This window comes from Amia ocellicauda, chromosome 13 (genome assembly GCF_036373705.1).
Source record: "Amia ocellicauda isolate fAmiCal2 chromosome 13, fAmiCal2.hap1, whole genome shotgun sequence".
Lineage (NCBI taxonomy): Eukaryota > Metazoa > Chordata > Actinopteri > Amiiformes > Amiidae > Amia > Amia ocellicauda.
The window spans coordinates 31,708,691-31,723,449 of NC_089862.1; the positions used below are offsets into that span (position 1 = coordinate 31,708,691).

At 37.2% G+C, this 14,759-nt stretch overlaps 1 protein-coding gene across 1 annotated transcript in view; it reads left to right on the forward strand.

The window, feature by feature from the left end:
• The window catches only part of gabrb1 (gamma-aminobutyric acid type A receptor subunit beta1), a 36,126-nt gene that overhangs the window by 10,863 nt on the left and 10,504 nt on the right, over positions 1–14,759 (forward strand). Inside the window, exons 2-5 of the mRNA XM_066720615.1 lie at positions 2,025–2,107; positions 8,333–8,470; positions 10,530–10,682; positions 13,572–13,822. Coding sequence (XP_066576712.1) covers positions 2,025–2,107; positions 8,333–8,470; positions 10,530–10,682; positions 13,572–13,822 — 625 coding nt within the window. The remainder of the gene's footprint in view (positions 1–2,024; positions 2,108–8,332; positions 8,471–10,529; positions 10,683–13,571; positions 13,823–14,759) is intronic.

Here is a 14,759-nt window from a genome sequence, read left to right on the forward strand (position 1 = left end):
CAGTGTGCCGTATCATTGGTCAGGCTGCTGTGGATTTGTGCGTCCCCAGTAATGGCCTGTCCTCCGCCCCGACAACAGGCCTCATTTTGTCAGTCGGGATTCAAATATGAAAAGAAGCGGGTGGCTTGATAATGTGCTTCACAAAGTGTGTGTGTTGTGTTTATGTCTCTCTGTCATGATTGGAAATCAGAAAAAAAAAAATCTTAAGAGCTGAAGATGATACAAAATAAATATTGATATGAAATGATACACAGACAGTATTTTAAATGTTATAATAGAGGTTTAGATGTAGGCTATAATCCTGCACCATTGCATAACCTGGCTCTTATGTACTTTTCAATTTTGAGTGATATAATTGTCAAATATCGTTTTAATTTTACCTAAAGTGGTAATGCATATATTTAATGTTATGTGTCATTGCTGTTAGTCTATATTGTTTGTGTATTTATTTGACCCACAATAGATCCATTAAGTTTAAGTTGCAATAAAAATCCCTCACTATCACTATAACTAAACTGCTGAGTTAATTGGCTGTGAAAGAATGATCATCCACACGCTAATCAGGTAATTTTCAAAAGCATAAAGGGTCTGAAGGATTAGATCACATAATTGGATCAAACGTAATTGGATTCATGTGTTGTAATCCAATATGGCACCCAACACAATATAAGGCTATTAACGTACAGTGAGCACCAGCACGGTTTACATTTGATTCATCCATATTTTATATGACAAGACATTATTAGGGGGGGAATTCAATTTAAAAAAATGTATTGAAATTAATAAATAGCAATTGGATCAAAGGGAAATTAGATAACTTTCACATTAGGTGGGTTCATCTAGGGAATACGTATACAGTGCCAGCAATAGGGCAGTGAATCCTCTATGGGGAATGTCTTGAATGATTTTTGGTGACACTTGTTGAATTTGAACTTGCAACAGTTTTCAAAGGCACAGAGTAGGCTGCTGTACCCATCATAGGTAATCAGCCTCAGACGTCCAAATGTATGGAGTCTGAAGTAGCTAGGACTCCTGGGATACAAGGGAATTGAGAAATTGTCATGATCAAAGGCAAATAAAGCTACCAGATCATTATATGTATTGTTAGAGAGACACTTCAGGAGTGAAATTACACTGTTTTCATGGGCTTCTCTTCAGATGAACTGAGATCTCTCATTGTTCTGTATGCTTACATAAAATAATGCAGGGGGAGACGTTGCATAGTGGCAACCAATGGTAGCAAAATCTACAATCACAGGAATATGCCAAGTAACACTGCGGTCAATGTTTATATATAATACACATTCAGCTTCTCTCCCATATCTATGTTCTTGGTCATGGGAGTTTTCCTATGGCAAACCAAAAAAATCTGCTTTGATTTAATCCATGCATAAATCAGTTTAACGTTCTCTCACTTTGACACCATTTATTTTGAAAAAAAGGAAATTGCTTTATGTAATAGAGATGGGAAATTAAAGGCTCTTTTTTCTCTCTCCAATCTATTAATTTTCAAGCTCTCGAACTGTTTATGAGATTGACCACGAAAAGAGAATTAATATTTTAAAAAGTCATAGAGTGACATTTTAAATTAAAGTATGACATTTGCTTTTCACATTCAATTACTGAAAAAATAATCTGTGAACTTTAATCATCAAAGAAAATGTTCTGGGCTCATCTGGCATTTTGCAGTAAATCCTTCATTAACAATAGACTTAATTCAAACCCACTGAATAGCATTTTGCAGACACATTCACAACAATGTGATTAAAACCTTACTCTAGGAATAAAAAAAAGGACAGATTTTGCTTACTACCTTACGATGAGCCCTTAACATTTCAGTACCAATGTTTTAATTTTTATGATTTACTGCTTGTATTTTTTATTGAAAAGCTGCCATATATGATGTTTCATTTTCAAATTGAGAAGGTCATACGCTACTGTGAAGAATTGTTTTAGAACCTGAACCTCACTAATCCTCTGTGTTTTCTGAAGTGGCTTCATTTTTGCTTCTTATTTCCTTTCAGGATCACAACAACAGCCGCTTGCATGATGGATCTGCGTAGGTATCCACTGGATGAGCAGAACTGCACTCTGGAGATAGAAAGCTGTGAGTTTATCAAATTATATGGCGCGCGTAATCTCAATATGCTGTGACATACATTTTTTGCTGTTTTTAAATATGAGAACAGTCTCTGTTCTGGCAGAAAACTACAGAACTGTACGCAGTTGTGGCTTAATTTTTAGTAAGATGCCACTTTCTTGTAATCCAAATTGTAACTGCTATGATGTACAGGATTGTAGTTTGCTATTAGCAGGTGGGTCAAAGTTTTGATTTAATCCGGCCATTTGATTAAATCAGCTCGTCTGAAAAGCAAGAAAATAAAGGACCTCTAGAAAGACACTACAAAACTTGCAACCTATTGATATTATCATTGGCATTGGGACCACTATAGTACATTTCTAGGTTAAATGTTGCTGTTGAGTATCGAAAAAATTTACCTTCCCAGTTTTTGCATTTTGCTTAATATCTTAAAGCTACCATAAGCTTGGGTGTCAGCAGGATTTGTTTATGGGTTATCAGTCAAGATAGTGAAGGACTCCCTTGAAATTATTTTTTTATTCTGTTTTGTTTTTGGCAGCATGTTTGGCCGTAGTTTATATAAATAATGTGTCTTATTGGTTGTTTTTTTCTAACTTACGAAGATGGTTCTCAAGTTTGTTTGTTTCTGTACCTTTGACACATCATGCTGTTTAGTACAGAAATATCTACTAATAAGGGTGATGGGGCATCTGGAATATGAAATCTTACTAACAAAGGTAAAGTATTGTCCTTTGTAACTTCGTATGGTGTAGGATTTCTGCAACATTCAGCTGGAGTAGTCTCTGTACTTTGTATTTCATCCAGTGGTACCTTTCAGAGATTTGAAGCAGTCCTTCATGTTTGTTTAATTGACTAGCTTGGGTTTCCATTCTGCCCTTAACAACATATTGCACCACACTCCTGGAAAGTCAATCCAACCTCCAGCAGGATATCAGTCTTCCACAAAATGTGTCAAACTGTCACATGTTAAAAAGTACCAATCACAAGAAAGCAATCGGATATTTAACCACGAACTTCATTGCTAATAGTGCAATTAAAAAGCCATGCAGCTGGTGAAGGGGTCGGGTACAACGTGGAACATCCTGGAAGAAAAATAATCTCCAAAATATATTATCATTGAAAAATACAATGAAGAGTATGTTTCACCTTAAAATCATATTTTCTTAGGTCATTGTTTTTATTTGTGTGATATTGATTATCTTGTTTTGAGGGATCTAGTGTCTTAAAATGCTAATTTAATTTTACTATCTTGAAAATTGTAATTACACCTATGCCAGTGTCTGTTTTCATTTCCTCTGCCTGTGGGAATTTGCCACATTAAAGGAATAATGTGTTTCCAATTATTGGATTGGGCAACAGCAACCACAAAGACAACATATCACCGTTAAACAGCCAGTACCTCAAACCCCCCGTTTTCATTCTGAGATTTTGCCATCCTGCAAAATCATTGGTCATGTGAACTTCATGTCACCCAGAGACAATTTGGGAGGATTTACAAGATACCTAATATGTCTGTGACATTGTGGGCAAACAGTTCCGTCTACTATGTTCGCCAATAAGCAGTATGTGGTTTGTACAGCAATGCAGACTGTATTGACCTCATAACAGCTGTTGGAATATTTGTTTCAATTAAACTAGGAATCAGCAAAATAGACTCTATGCACTCTATGCCAGATTACCATTTGTTTGTGCTCTTTTAAAGCCATCAGGGCAGATCTGACAGTCCTGTGCTGACCGTGCCTCCCGAATGATGGAGTAGTGGACCTTTATTCTCTTAACTGATGAGAGACAATTTACTCTGCAAAGCCAAGCAGATCGAAGACTTCCTGAGGGAATAAGTCATTACCAGAATGGATATGCATTAAATAAGCCTTATCTCAACCCCATTAAACCTATCTGGGACACTACAGGAACACGTGCTTTATTGCAGCAACACCCCTCTGAAACCATTTAGTGGTGAGGCACTGCAGTGAGAAAACAGTGGAGATCTCAAAAGACCTCATCAGTTACCGGGCTGATATAGTATGCTTCTTTGACAGGGTTGTACTGCAGCTTTCAGGTACTCAAAAAGCATGCTGAAGAGGGGAAGTAGAGGGTCTCTTTCATCTATAGCTGGCACTTTCTTCCGTATTTGTGGGTTCAGTGTTGTGCTGGCACAATTGCTATCTTTGATTTCTTACAGTTATTGAGTCAAATTATCTTGCAGCATCATCCATTCATTTCCTTTAAGTAGGGTCCACGTGAAACAATTGATTATTTTATATTTTCTTCCTAATAAATGAGAGATATTGTGTTGGTGGAAGATGGAACCCATAGTGTATTCTTCTGTATAGAATATTCCTGGAATGACTTTATTTTTAATATGTATTATTTGAATAACTATTACAATTTCTGATTGTAATCATGTTTAAAAAAATGAAAAGAAAATGTTAGCATGATCTCGCCTGGGGTGACAACACAATCCATCAACTGAAGCAGCCACTGGGGAATAGACTGTGCGTTTAATTAGTGGAGTAGGGTTTTACATGCATGCATAATGTACATAATTTATGCACCTTCTGCATTCCATAAAGTTAAAAACCAGATCTATGAGTGCAGATCTGCGAGTTATTTTGAATGCAATAATTTATTTCATCTAATTAACTTAATTTCCATTAGTGAGTGTTGATTTCTCTAACTCGTTACTGGAGGTAAAATTACCATTAGCTCCCTATCCCGTCAAGCATTAGAAGACGAAAAATGTTCCAGTCAATTTTACAGGAATTTGCATATAACTTATTCTGCTACTACTACAACTACTGACACTAAATAATAATAAGGAATATGTAAATAAATTAATATGTAATCAAAAAAGTCCATCATGCTGCCGTCAGAAGCAACATTTTGTATTATTATAATTATAATTATTATAAGTAGTAGTAGTTGCAGCATTAGTAGTATAGGGTTTTATAAATTCAGTTTATCATTTAATCTTCTTGACTTTGCAGTGCATCAGTTACAGCAGTTGTTGTATATGTGTTGACTCATAAGAGCTGTGTAGAGTACTGTTCTGATAAAGAGTTTCCTTTTTTCCGAATTCTCTTTTTTTTATCAGAGATTCTATTTATTTTTCAAACTTGTGAATTGGCAAGGTTGCAGCCTTTTCACAAAAGCAAACGAGAGGTTAAGCAAGGTAAAGAAGCGCTGTGTGATCCATGTTGCCTTCTGTTTTCTCCAAAATAAATTGTATGTTCAAGGAGGCAGTACGATATTTGTATTCTATGAGTTACACTATGAGTTAGACTGATAATAAGACAGCTGAATGGTTCAACCTGTGGCTTTATATAGGCTTGCTTGTCCATAAATACAGAACATGTAAAGTATAATTGCTGTACTAGGGTTTGTACATAGAATATTTTAAATATATACAGACGGGTGACAAATTAAAGGAAAAAGCAACATAAAGTATCTCAGTAAAGTGTTGGGACACATCAATATATGCCTTTCTGTGTTTTCAAATGTATTTAAGGACATTAGCACTATACATAAGCAATATAAACAAAGGTGCGGTCATTTGACTCATGTTGCACATTTAGTTATGAGCAGCTAATCAATAAAATAATTGAATCCAGCTGGCTATTGTCAAAGCCCAGGGGGGCAGCTTCAGCGACATGACTGGGGTGGTTGTCTGTGCCAGATTCCACACCTATTTGGGTAAAGAAGTCTATCCTAATTAAATTAGCATTTATAAAAAAGTAGTTTTCAAGTCTAGCACTACACTTGCTTCAGGTCTTTGTAAGTTAGGTCAGAATTCGATTAAAAGGTAGATGCTTAAAATCTATAGGGTAAAATCCTAAGTGGCTCTGAACATCCCACAAATGGTGAATGCCTCCCATGACCCTGGTATGCTCCCCTTCCTTCTAAAATCCTGACCCAGAAATGTCTTGTTACTACCCTATTTCTGCTCTCCCATTTCCTGGTACAATTCTGTAATGAATAACATACAAATAGCTCATCATATGTCTGACAGTGAGTTATAGGAACACTTTCAGTCAGGATTAAAGGTCCACCTCACCCTCTTTAGCCTGCTGACTGGGAGATTCTGTCTGCTCTTAAATTTCTCACATATTTAAGGTCTGTTGGATACCATTGACAATGTTACTTATTTGGCTGGAGTGTTTAATATACTCAGAACTGTCTTGTCATGGTTTGCCTTCAGTAATTATCTAAGTGTGTGCAATTTGGCCATTTGATGTTTTTATCTCTTCTCCTACCTCTGCTTATCTCCACCACGCTCCAATATTCAGCCTTGCAAAGAAAGAGGTGATTCCTCAACTTCCTGTATTATCTGTGTGTCTTCAAGACAGCCAGCGAAGTAGATCCAAATCTCTTGCAATTAAATGCAGTTCAATACAGCTCAGCTCCTCCTACTTTCTACTGGAGTTCATCTTTACCCCCAGTTAAATTTGTTAGGTTTTCTATTCATCTTTCAAATTGAGTATGTTGTGGCATGATGAGTGAATCACTCCCATATCAATGTATTTGTTCTCAGGGTTGTGAAAGAGTGCATGAAAACTTTCTTGTAGAAATGCAAATATATTAGTCTTCAAGCACTACATTACAGCTGCTACATAATGTTGAAGTACACTAGATGTATTCCAGTTAGTGCTTCAAGCCCACTTGGCTTTGTATCATCCTGTCTGACTATTTCTCACCCAGTTAGGGCATCAAAGCACTTAACTCCCCTAGGAGTCTTACACCGCCTGCTGATACCCAGAATCCTACACTCCAACAATGCATACTTTTAGGTACTTTTGATACTCCTACATCGATAACTCACTACTACGTTACCATTCTTCCTACCTAATAGAGGGTTTTCTGTGGCCACATAACCGTAACCAATTCTCTTGGAGAAGGTCAGCAATACACAGGTCACTGAGGCCACAAAACCAGTATACCATCCTCGTCGCAAGAAATGGAGTCAGATGCCGGAGTAAAACATAATTTGACATGCATTTATACTCAAATTTGAGTTAAAACAACTCCATCTAAAGAACATGCGGAAAAAGCAGATTTTAACAGACACAATTATAACATATTCTACTTTTGATCATCCTAGGTTTGCTGAATTTGGGATCTAGGGCAAACATCTAAGTTGAAATCATATCCTTCTTTAGGTGCTATTGTGGTTAAAGTTATTTCAGAATTAAAAAGCTAATAAGTAATGCAAAGGGGTCTTGACGAAATTCCACTAGAAGCAGATTTAGTACAGACAGAGGTTACAAATTTAAATAAGTTATAAATGTTTCGGACAATGTTTTTAATCTATAACAGGTTGCACACTAAGTCAATATGTCTGTCAAAGTCTTCCCCACAATCACTTCACCGTGTACTCCCAAATTTCAGATCTCGCTTATCGATATCAACAGAGGTTGAATGAGGTTCTTTGATGTGAATCTGCTGGCCACTCCAGAAAGCAGTCGTGTTTTGTGGAGCACCTTTCTGAGGAGCTTTAAAGTCGTTTAAACCTCTCTGGATTTAAACCAGCATGGGAATGTATTTAATTAATCCTCTGAGGAGCTTCCTTACTGATCTTTATTGAAGTGAAATGAAATGTACCACAGTAACTATGAGATTTGTTAATTTGACAACATTAACTTTGAGCATTTGTCATTCAGTTACCCATTGCCAATACTAGTAACTCATTTTTGCATGACATTTTTAAACACCACCTACACTGCCAATCACTGTTTGAAGGCTTTGGCTTGATGGAATGACACATGACTTCGTAATATGACAAAAACAAATAAAATCAATGAATAAAAGCATATTTGTGACTTTTTTGTGTGACTGTGTGAAATTACCTTGATGACAGTTTGAATAGCCTTGGGGGTTTATGTATATATTCAGAATTTTCTAAAATTCTAAAACTTCTAAACTATTAATATAAACTTTAATATGGATGGCAGGCCAAATTCTAACATTCCCCCCTCCCTTTTTTACATTGTTATATAATAGTGCTGAGAGAATTTCATTAAACAAGACTAGGAGCTTGAGGAAGGGTTGTTTTTTAGATTTAAACATTTACAGCAGCCACCATTTTGATTTATTTGTGTGCTGTAATTGTGTAAAATAATATGTAATTATGACTTAAAAGTACAAATATATATTTAACTGAAGCACATTTCAGTATTGTGAAATGGGTACTTACTGCTGAATTTACTCTGCTCTTCGTCCTCTTTTTCATTTAAGATGGCTACACAACCGATGATATTGAGTTTTACTGGAAGGGTGGAGGAAATTCTGTCACTGGCGTCAGCAACATTGAGTTGCCTCAGTTCTCTATCATGGATTACAAAACATTGTCCAAAAAAGTGGTATTTACAACAGGTAAGGTTTTGTTTTGTTGTTTTTTCAAGAAATTCAAGCACATTAAAATAAAAGATAAAATGGCGCTCGTTAAATACTGAAGAAAGTGTTTTAAATGTGCCTTTTCCATATGCTATATTTTCACTTAGGCTTATCAGTGCAGTGTTCTTTGAGAAGAGTACAGAGAAATTGCAATCATGGGAAATCAATTCTGTAATTCACCATGCAAATGCCATTGTATATTTTGCCACTGTGAACTAATGAAACACTGTCAATACATTATGTTTCTAAACACAATAAATAGTAAATCATGGTTGAATGAAAATATAATGCCGTACTTTATTACAGAGAGAAATCTGTTTTGTAGTTTTGAATGGGCCGACACAAATTACACTAAATGGATTAGATCAAAAGGTGCCGCATGCGTTTTGCAGGGACTCTACATTTCCTTAAAATCAGCTTTTAAAAGAAGATATTTTTCTGTGAGTTTTACATGACATGAAAAATCTAAGCACAAACAAAAACAGAAGATCAGGCAGGCTATGTAAATGACACATAAACTGTGCTGCTTTCAGAAACCTGTCTTGATGCATCCTCTGTGGTGAACTTACACATTACAACCCTTTGCCACTCAAGTTCTGTCTTGACATGACATCTAAACAGTAGAGTGGATCATCATTGCAGAGGTGACCTTGAATATTTGCCTCCAATCACAATTTATCCTTTACGATCCGTGCTTTTATCGTTTTTTGTTTCTGAAGAAGAGAAGTGTAATCAATGTAAGAATTCGACATCAGTGGTACATAAAGTGTAGCACAGTTGCTTACAAGTGAATGTGACATTAATCAGAGAATCCCAAAGTGATGGTATTGGGTGTGATCTACAAAAAAAACCTGAATCAACTCAAACAAAGCCTTTAATGAGAGAGACAACTGAAGAATTCTCACCTGCAGCTATTCTGAGATGTGTAACAGAGATGGTGGATTAGAACTCACCCACTCAACCACCGCTGGCAGCATGACATATCAGCCTTGGCATTTTCTCCAGCACCCCCATGACCCGGTGCACAACACACCCCAGTGTCTGACTGTGGTGCAATTGCAAAGTCAGAGGTAGAACCATTTGGTGTCTACACATGTGCACACCTCTCAATGCTTCTCCCAGTGTCTCCTTATCTCCACGGGGAGATACATGGGGTCCTCCACTGCCTTCCATCTCTGCACCACCTGTGGCCAGTGAAACCTCCTGGCCGAGGACAGACACGCTTCCTGCATGATTTGTCTGGGCTTGGACCACGGCCATAGAGCCCCACGGGACCCTAATTTTGCCGCATTTGTACTCGCTTCCAACAGCGCTCAAGCGTCTAACTCCGGGCTGGCTCCCGCACTTCTACTCAGACTTAGGGCTTTTGACTGTCCTTAAGCCCTTGGCACAGGTCCACTCAGTCCAGCACTTCCACATAGCCTTCCCCTCGGTGAACTGCATGTGACGCTGTCATTGATACATTTTAACTCATGGATGGACCAGGTCTTCGGGAAATTGTGTCTCCAGGCCCTTCCTGTTTCATACACTGTTGGTTCCCTGCCACTCATCATTATCATTATTTTCATTAATTCATTATTACTGGTTGAGTTGAGACTTAATTCCTAACAGGCTTTCCTTACCAGTCCGCTGCTGGCCTCTCTTGCAGCAGCTTGGTTATACGGTAACCCCTGCCTCTTTGGGTTGTATCCTCAACTCTAAAGATAATGTTAGGCTGCGAATGCAACCCTGGTTATCTGAGAAAGAGGATACTACCCAAAGACTGCAAGGTCGTGTGGGACTTCCTTGAATTGCAGAATAAGAAAAGAGTCTGTTCTACTGTACGTCATGGTCTTCAAACAAGCAGAGGAGGGCTGCTTGAGTGACAATGTACAGTAACCAATAGGCAACTTTGTTATACAGACAACATAGGCCCCTCCCCCTTTGAGTAGTCTCCTCTCTCTCAGATAACCAATGTTGCATAACGTTTATAATTAAAACATGAGACGCACAGGTGTTTTTCTTGTTGTGTCATACACATGGATGTTTTTCCTTTCAGGATCATATCCAAGGCTGTCATTAAGTTTCCAGCTCAAAAGAAACATTGGCTACTTCATCTTACAAACCTACATGCCCTCAACTCTTATCACCATCCTGTCCTGGGTCTCCTTCTGGATCAACTATGATGCTTCTGCTGCAAGAGTAGCTCTAGGTACGTGCCGAATTGCTGCCTAAACCATTTCTTAGTATCTCAGGAAGACCAATCTCAGAAGACACTATCCCTAGATAGCGGCGTATTTATAAACAAAAACAATAAGGATCTTGTCCGGGCACCAGGTAGGGTACGCCTACCACATAAATCACAAATCAATTAGGCGTGGAGTACTTTCAGTAAGCAGGAACAATACAGCACAATACACAATGACACCAAAAACCCCGAACAGGAAGTCAGCTCCCCTCTTGTTCTGCTACACACCGTGGGTTTTATGAGCTCAACTTCACGTGCATATGCTAATGTTCTTAAAGAGCCCTTCACAGTCATACATGTACACTCAGGATTGTATAATGCCCTTCAGTTCGGTTTATATTCGCCACAAGATGTATTAGCAAACAGAAGCAGTATGGGATGTTAATGTAATTGTGTTAATGTATCAAGGGAGTATACCTGTTTGGTCCTGAGTAAAGGCATCACATTCATAAAATAATGACATGTATTGTTATACAGAAGAAAACTAAAAGGTTGTCATAATCCATTCTGCATAGAGACAACTGTATGCAACTGTGTGCATAACTGCCTAGAATATAAAATAAATGCATTAAATTAGAAATGCAGAATCTGCTATAAAAAATATATTGTGCAGAATGAATATATATATATATATATATATATATATATATATATATATGTTTTATATATTTTTAGGATGGAAATAATACCACATACATTATGTATTTAATATTCTACATTAACAATAATCTTGAATTAACTATACAGTTAATTTTAAGTACTAAACAACCATCACACAGCAACACACACAACTTATTAAAATAACAATCAAGCTCACCTTTGTAATGGGGGAGTCTTGGGAGTCCCAAAAGTACCAAGCAGTGTGTGTCTGCAACCCAGAGTTCGCATAAAGCCATGGTTAATATAAATGGACAGACTTTCATGAATGTGTCTAGTGCAGTAATGAAGAAAGTAGTTGTTAGCTTGTCATTGACAGCCCCTAGGCACCACAAAAAAAGTTAATGTGTCTCCCGTAAGTGGGTGGGGGAAGAATTGGGTGGCACACAAAACAGATTGCTTGTTTAAATCTGACAACTTCAGCTTTTACCTTGAGTTGGTGCTATCTCTGGGCTACAGACAAACCTAAGTGTTATACATTTACTGGAACTGAAATGCTGGCAATTTCTCAACATCCAGTTCACCTCTTTACATCCTGATATCTGTATTGTGTTTAACAAGAAATAAAAACAAAAATGTTTATTTAGAAGTAATTTAGAAACATTGTTCAGTTAACAAATACCTTTGTGTCTAGTCCCAGATTTTAACACATAAAAGAAAGCTCTTTCTGGGGCAGTTAAACAGAAATAAATGTGTTTACACTCATGCATGACATAAGAATAATGCTATCCAATTGGGGTCTGCATGTTTGTAGTTCAAGCTTTGTGATATTATTTCGCTAAATACTGTAGTATGTCTACCATCTCTGTCAATGAGAACTAACAGAAAATATAAAGCATTAACAAACGTTTCATTGCTCTTTTAAATGCATCCTCCAACACTTTCCTGAACACATGCTGTATTGAAGTGCTTTGTGTACATACACCATGTGTAAATCAGTCTGAGAACAAAATTCCCATGAAATAGTTTTAAAACATATAGAGATGAAAAGTGCATAATCACAGTGGGAGTAATGAAAGTGTACAAAAGCTCAGAAATTGTATAGAAATTGATTTTAATACCTTATTGTGTAAGCCTTTAATGGCCACTCCATAAAAATAAAAAACTCCCCTTTCACAGAGCAGTGCCACTACAGAGACAGTTTTCTTATCAGCGTTCTCCAGAAAGTTAGATATACCGAAGCTCTCACGATGAGGTGTAGCTCAGGACTTTTCAGCACGATATATAATACAGAGAAATGAGCATCTCGGACCAAACCAAAATGCTTTTGTGGGACATTATGCTTAGAGTCTATGATTGCTTTTGGAACCATTGTTTGCTTTTTGCAATTAAAACCGAACGCACTGGAGGTCTATTACTGCAGTGGGACACGTGCCAATTCAGGTGCATGGACACAATCATAGCCAAGTTAATGAAGTAAGAATAATGATATACTCACAAGTAGCAGATTTAAATATGAATTTGTGAGTTCAGCCTCCAGAATACAACAGCTTGTCATTAAGCTATAAGGGCATTAGGATAATTGCACATAGTAATTAATTTATTTATTTTGTTTTGTATTTATTTTTTATTTTTTTAATTATTTTAATCTATTGAGTTAGCAAAGTGTTTGTTTTGTCATATTTCATATAGCTTTTCTAGAGCCCCCAAATAGATCACTGAACTGAAACTGAGGCTAATACATTGTGGTGTATCTTCTTTTTAATTTGATTGTAGTTGTGAATTGACTGTGTATTCTTCCAATTTGTGGGTGGATGATGGCTAGTTATTGCGTAGATATGCGTAGATGTTGTTTATGCTTTTATTTTGTTATTTATCTCATTGTCAGCAGCACTCTTATGTAGAAAATATGTTGTTTCCCTTTAGTCCAGTCTTTATCTGTGTAGGTATGATGAATTATACTGCAGCAGAGTAAAGTATTGGTATATTCAACCTACTCAGTTAACTGAATATATAAGAAGCTGAATTATAAATAACTGTGAGACCTATTGGCTAAAAAAAAAAAAAACACTCTCTTTTGCCATAGCATAAAATTACTTCATATTCACACTTCTGCAAATAAGCTACCGGTTATTTATGAACTTATAGTCCAGCTTTGATCCATTACATTAAGGAAGATGGATGTGCAGCTACAAGTGGACTGTATTCTGTGTAAACTGCTTTCTGAGACCTACTCTTCACTGTTTTTAACAACAGGAATAACAACTGTGCTCACAATGACAACGATCAGCACCCATCTGAGAGAGACCCTGCCTAAAATCCCCTATGTCAAAGCTATTGACATTTACCTGATGGGCTGCTTTGTGTTCGTGTTCCTGGCTCTTCTGGAGTACGCTTTCGTCAACTACATATTCTTCGGACGGGGGCCTCACCTCCAGAAGAAGGCAGCCGAAAAAGCTGCCAAGACAAACAATGAGAAGGGCAGAATAGAGACCAACAAAGTGCAGGTAGGAACTACAATATGGCGTCATGGATTTCTCCCGCAGATGGCAGACTGGCTTGGAGGCAGCAAGAATGACTGAATGATGGATGATAGTAGTTGTTTCTTGTGCAGCTTCTAAATATTTTTTTATAATTTTAGTCCAATCATACAATGACTGTTATTGTTTTTTGCTTGGTGTAACCCTTTCAATGGATTAATCTTTGCTTTAAACCTAACCCTTGCATCACTCCTCACCCTATTTCTGGTCTTACCACTTAAAGCCTAACCCAAAATTGTACCTTTACCATAATCCTCAATCTAAACCCTTAAATTACCCCAAATCCAAGGTCTTACCCTTACCTACATGACCCCCCTCTCTCTCACACATGCACACACACAATACTTGAACAGTAGTCTTACTGTTGAACAGACTCATTTTCTGATCATTTCCCAAGTTGTGGTGGGGCTGGAAACCTGACTCATCTCAAGTAGTTTCTTTGATATAATATGTCATAGTAAATTATTCAAACATAATTTTGAACTTATTCGTAGAACCAAACCATTCAAAAGGCAGGTATTGTTCGTGAATTGCACATCAGTACACTGAAGATGAAGGCTTCCTGATAATCTCGTCTTTTTGGAGATCAAACTCACATAAAATATGTTTTTCTGCTGTTCAGGAAAGGGACAAATCGTATCCCACAGTCTAATAATACATTTTTCACAGCAGTATTTAGCCCACTGGCATTTTATGTGCATCTTCAAAACACCTGCTATCAGGCGATAGAGTTTTAGGATCAATTAATGTCAGTGCATCTGATTTAGAGCTTCATACTTCACATTACAACCTGAGCTTGGATTTCTATTCACATTTTACTCTTGCATATGATTCAGACCGAATATGCTATGACAGAATATTAAGAGCATAAGAATGTGTCCAATCGAGAGGAGGCCATTCGCCC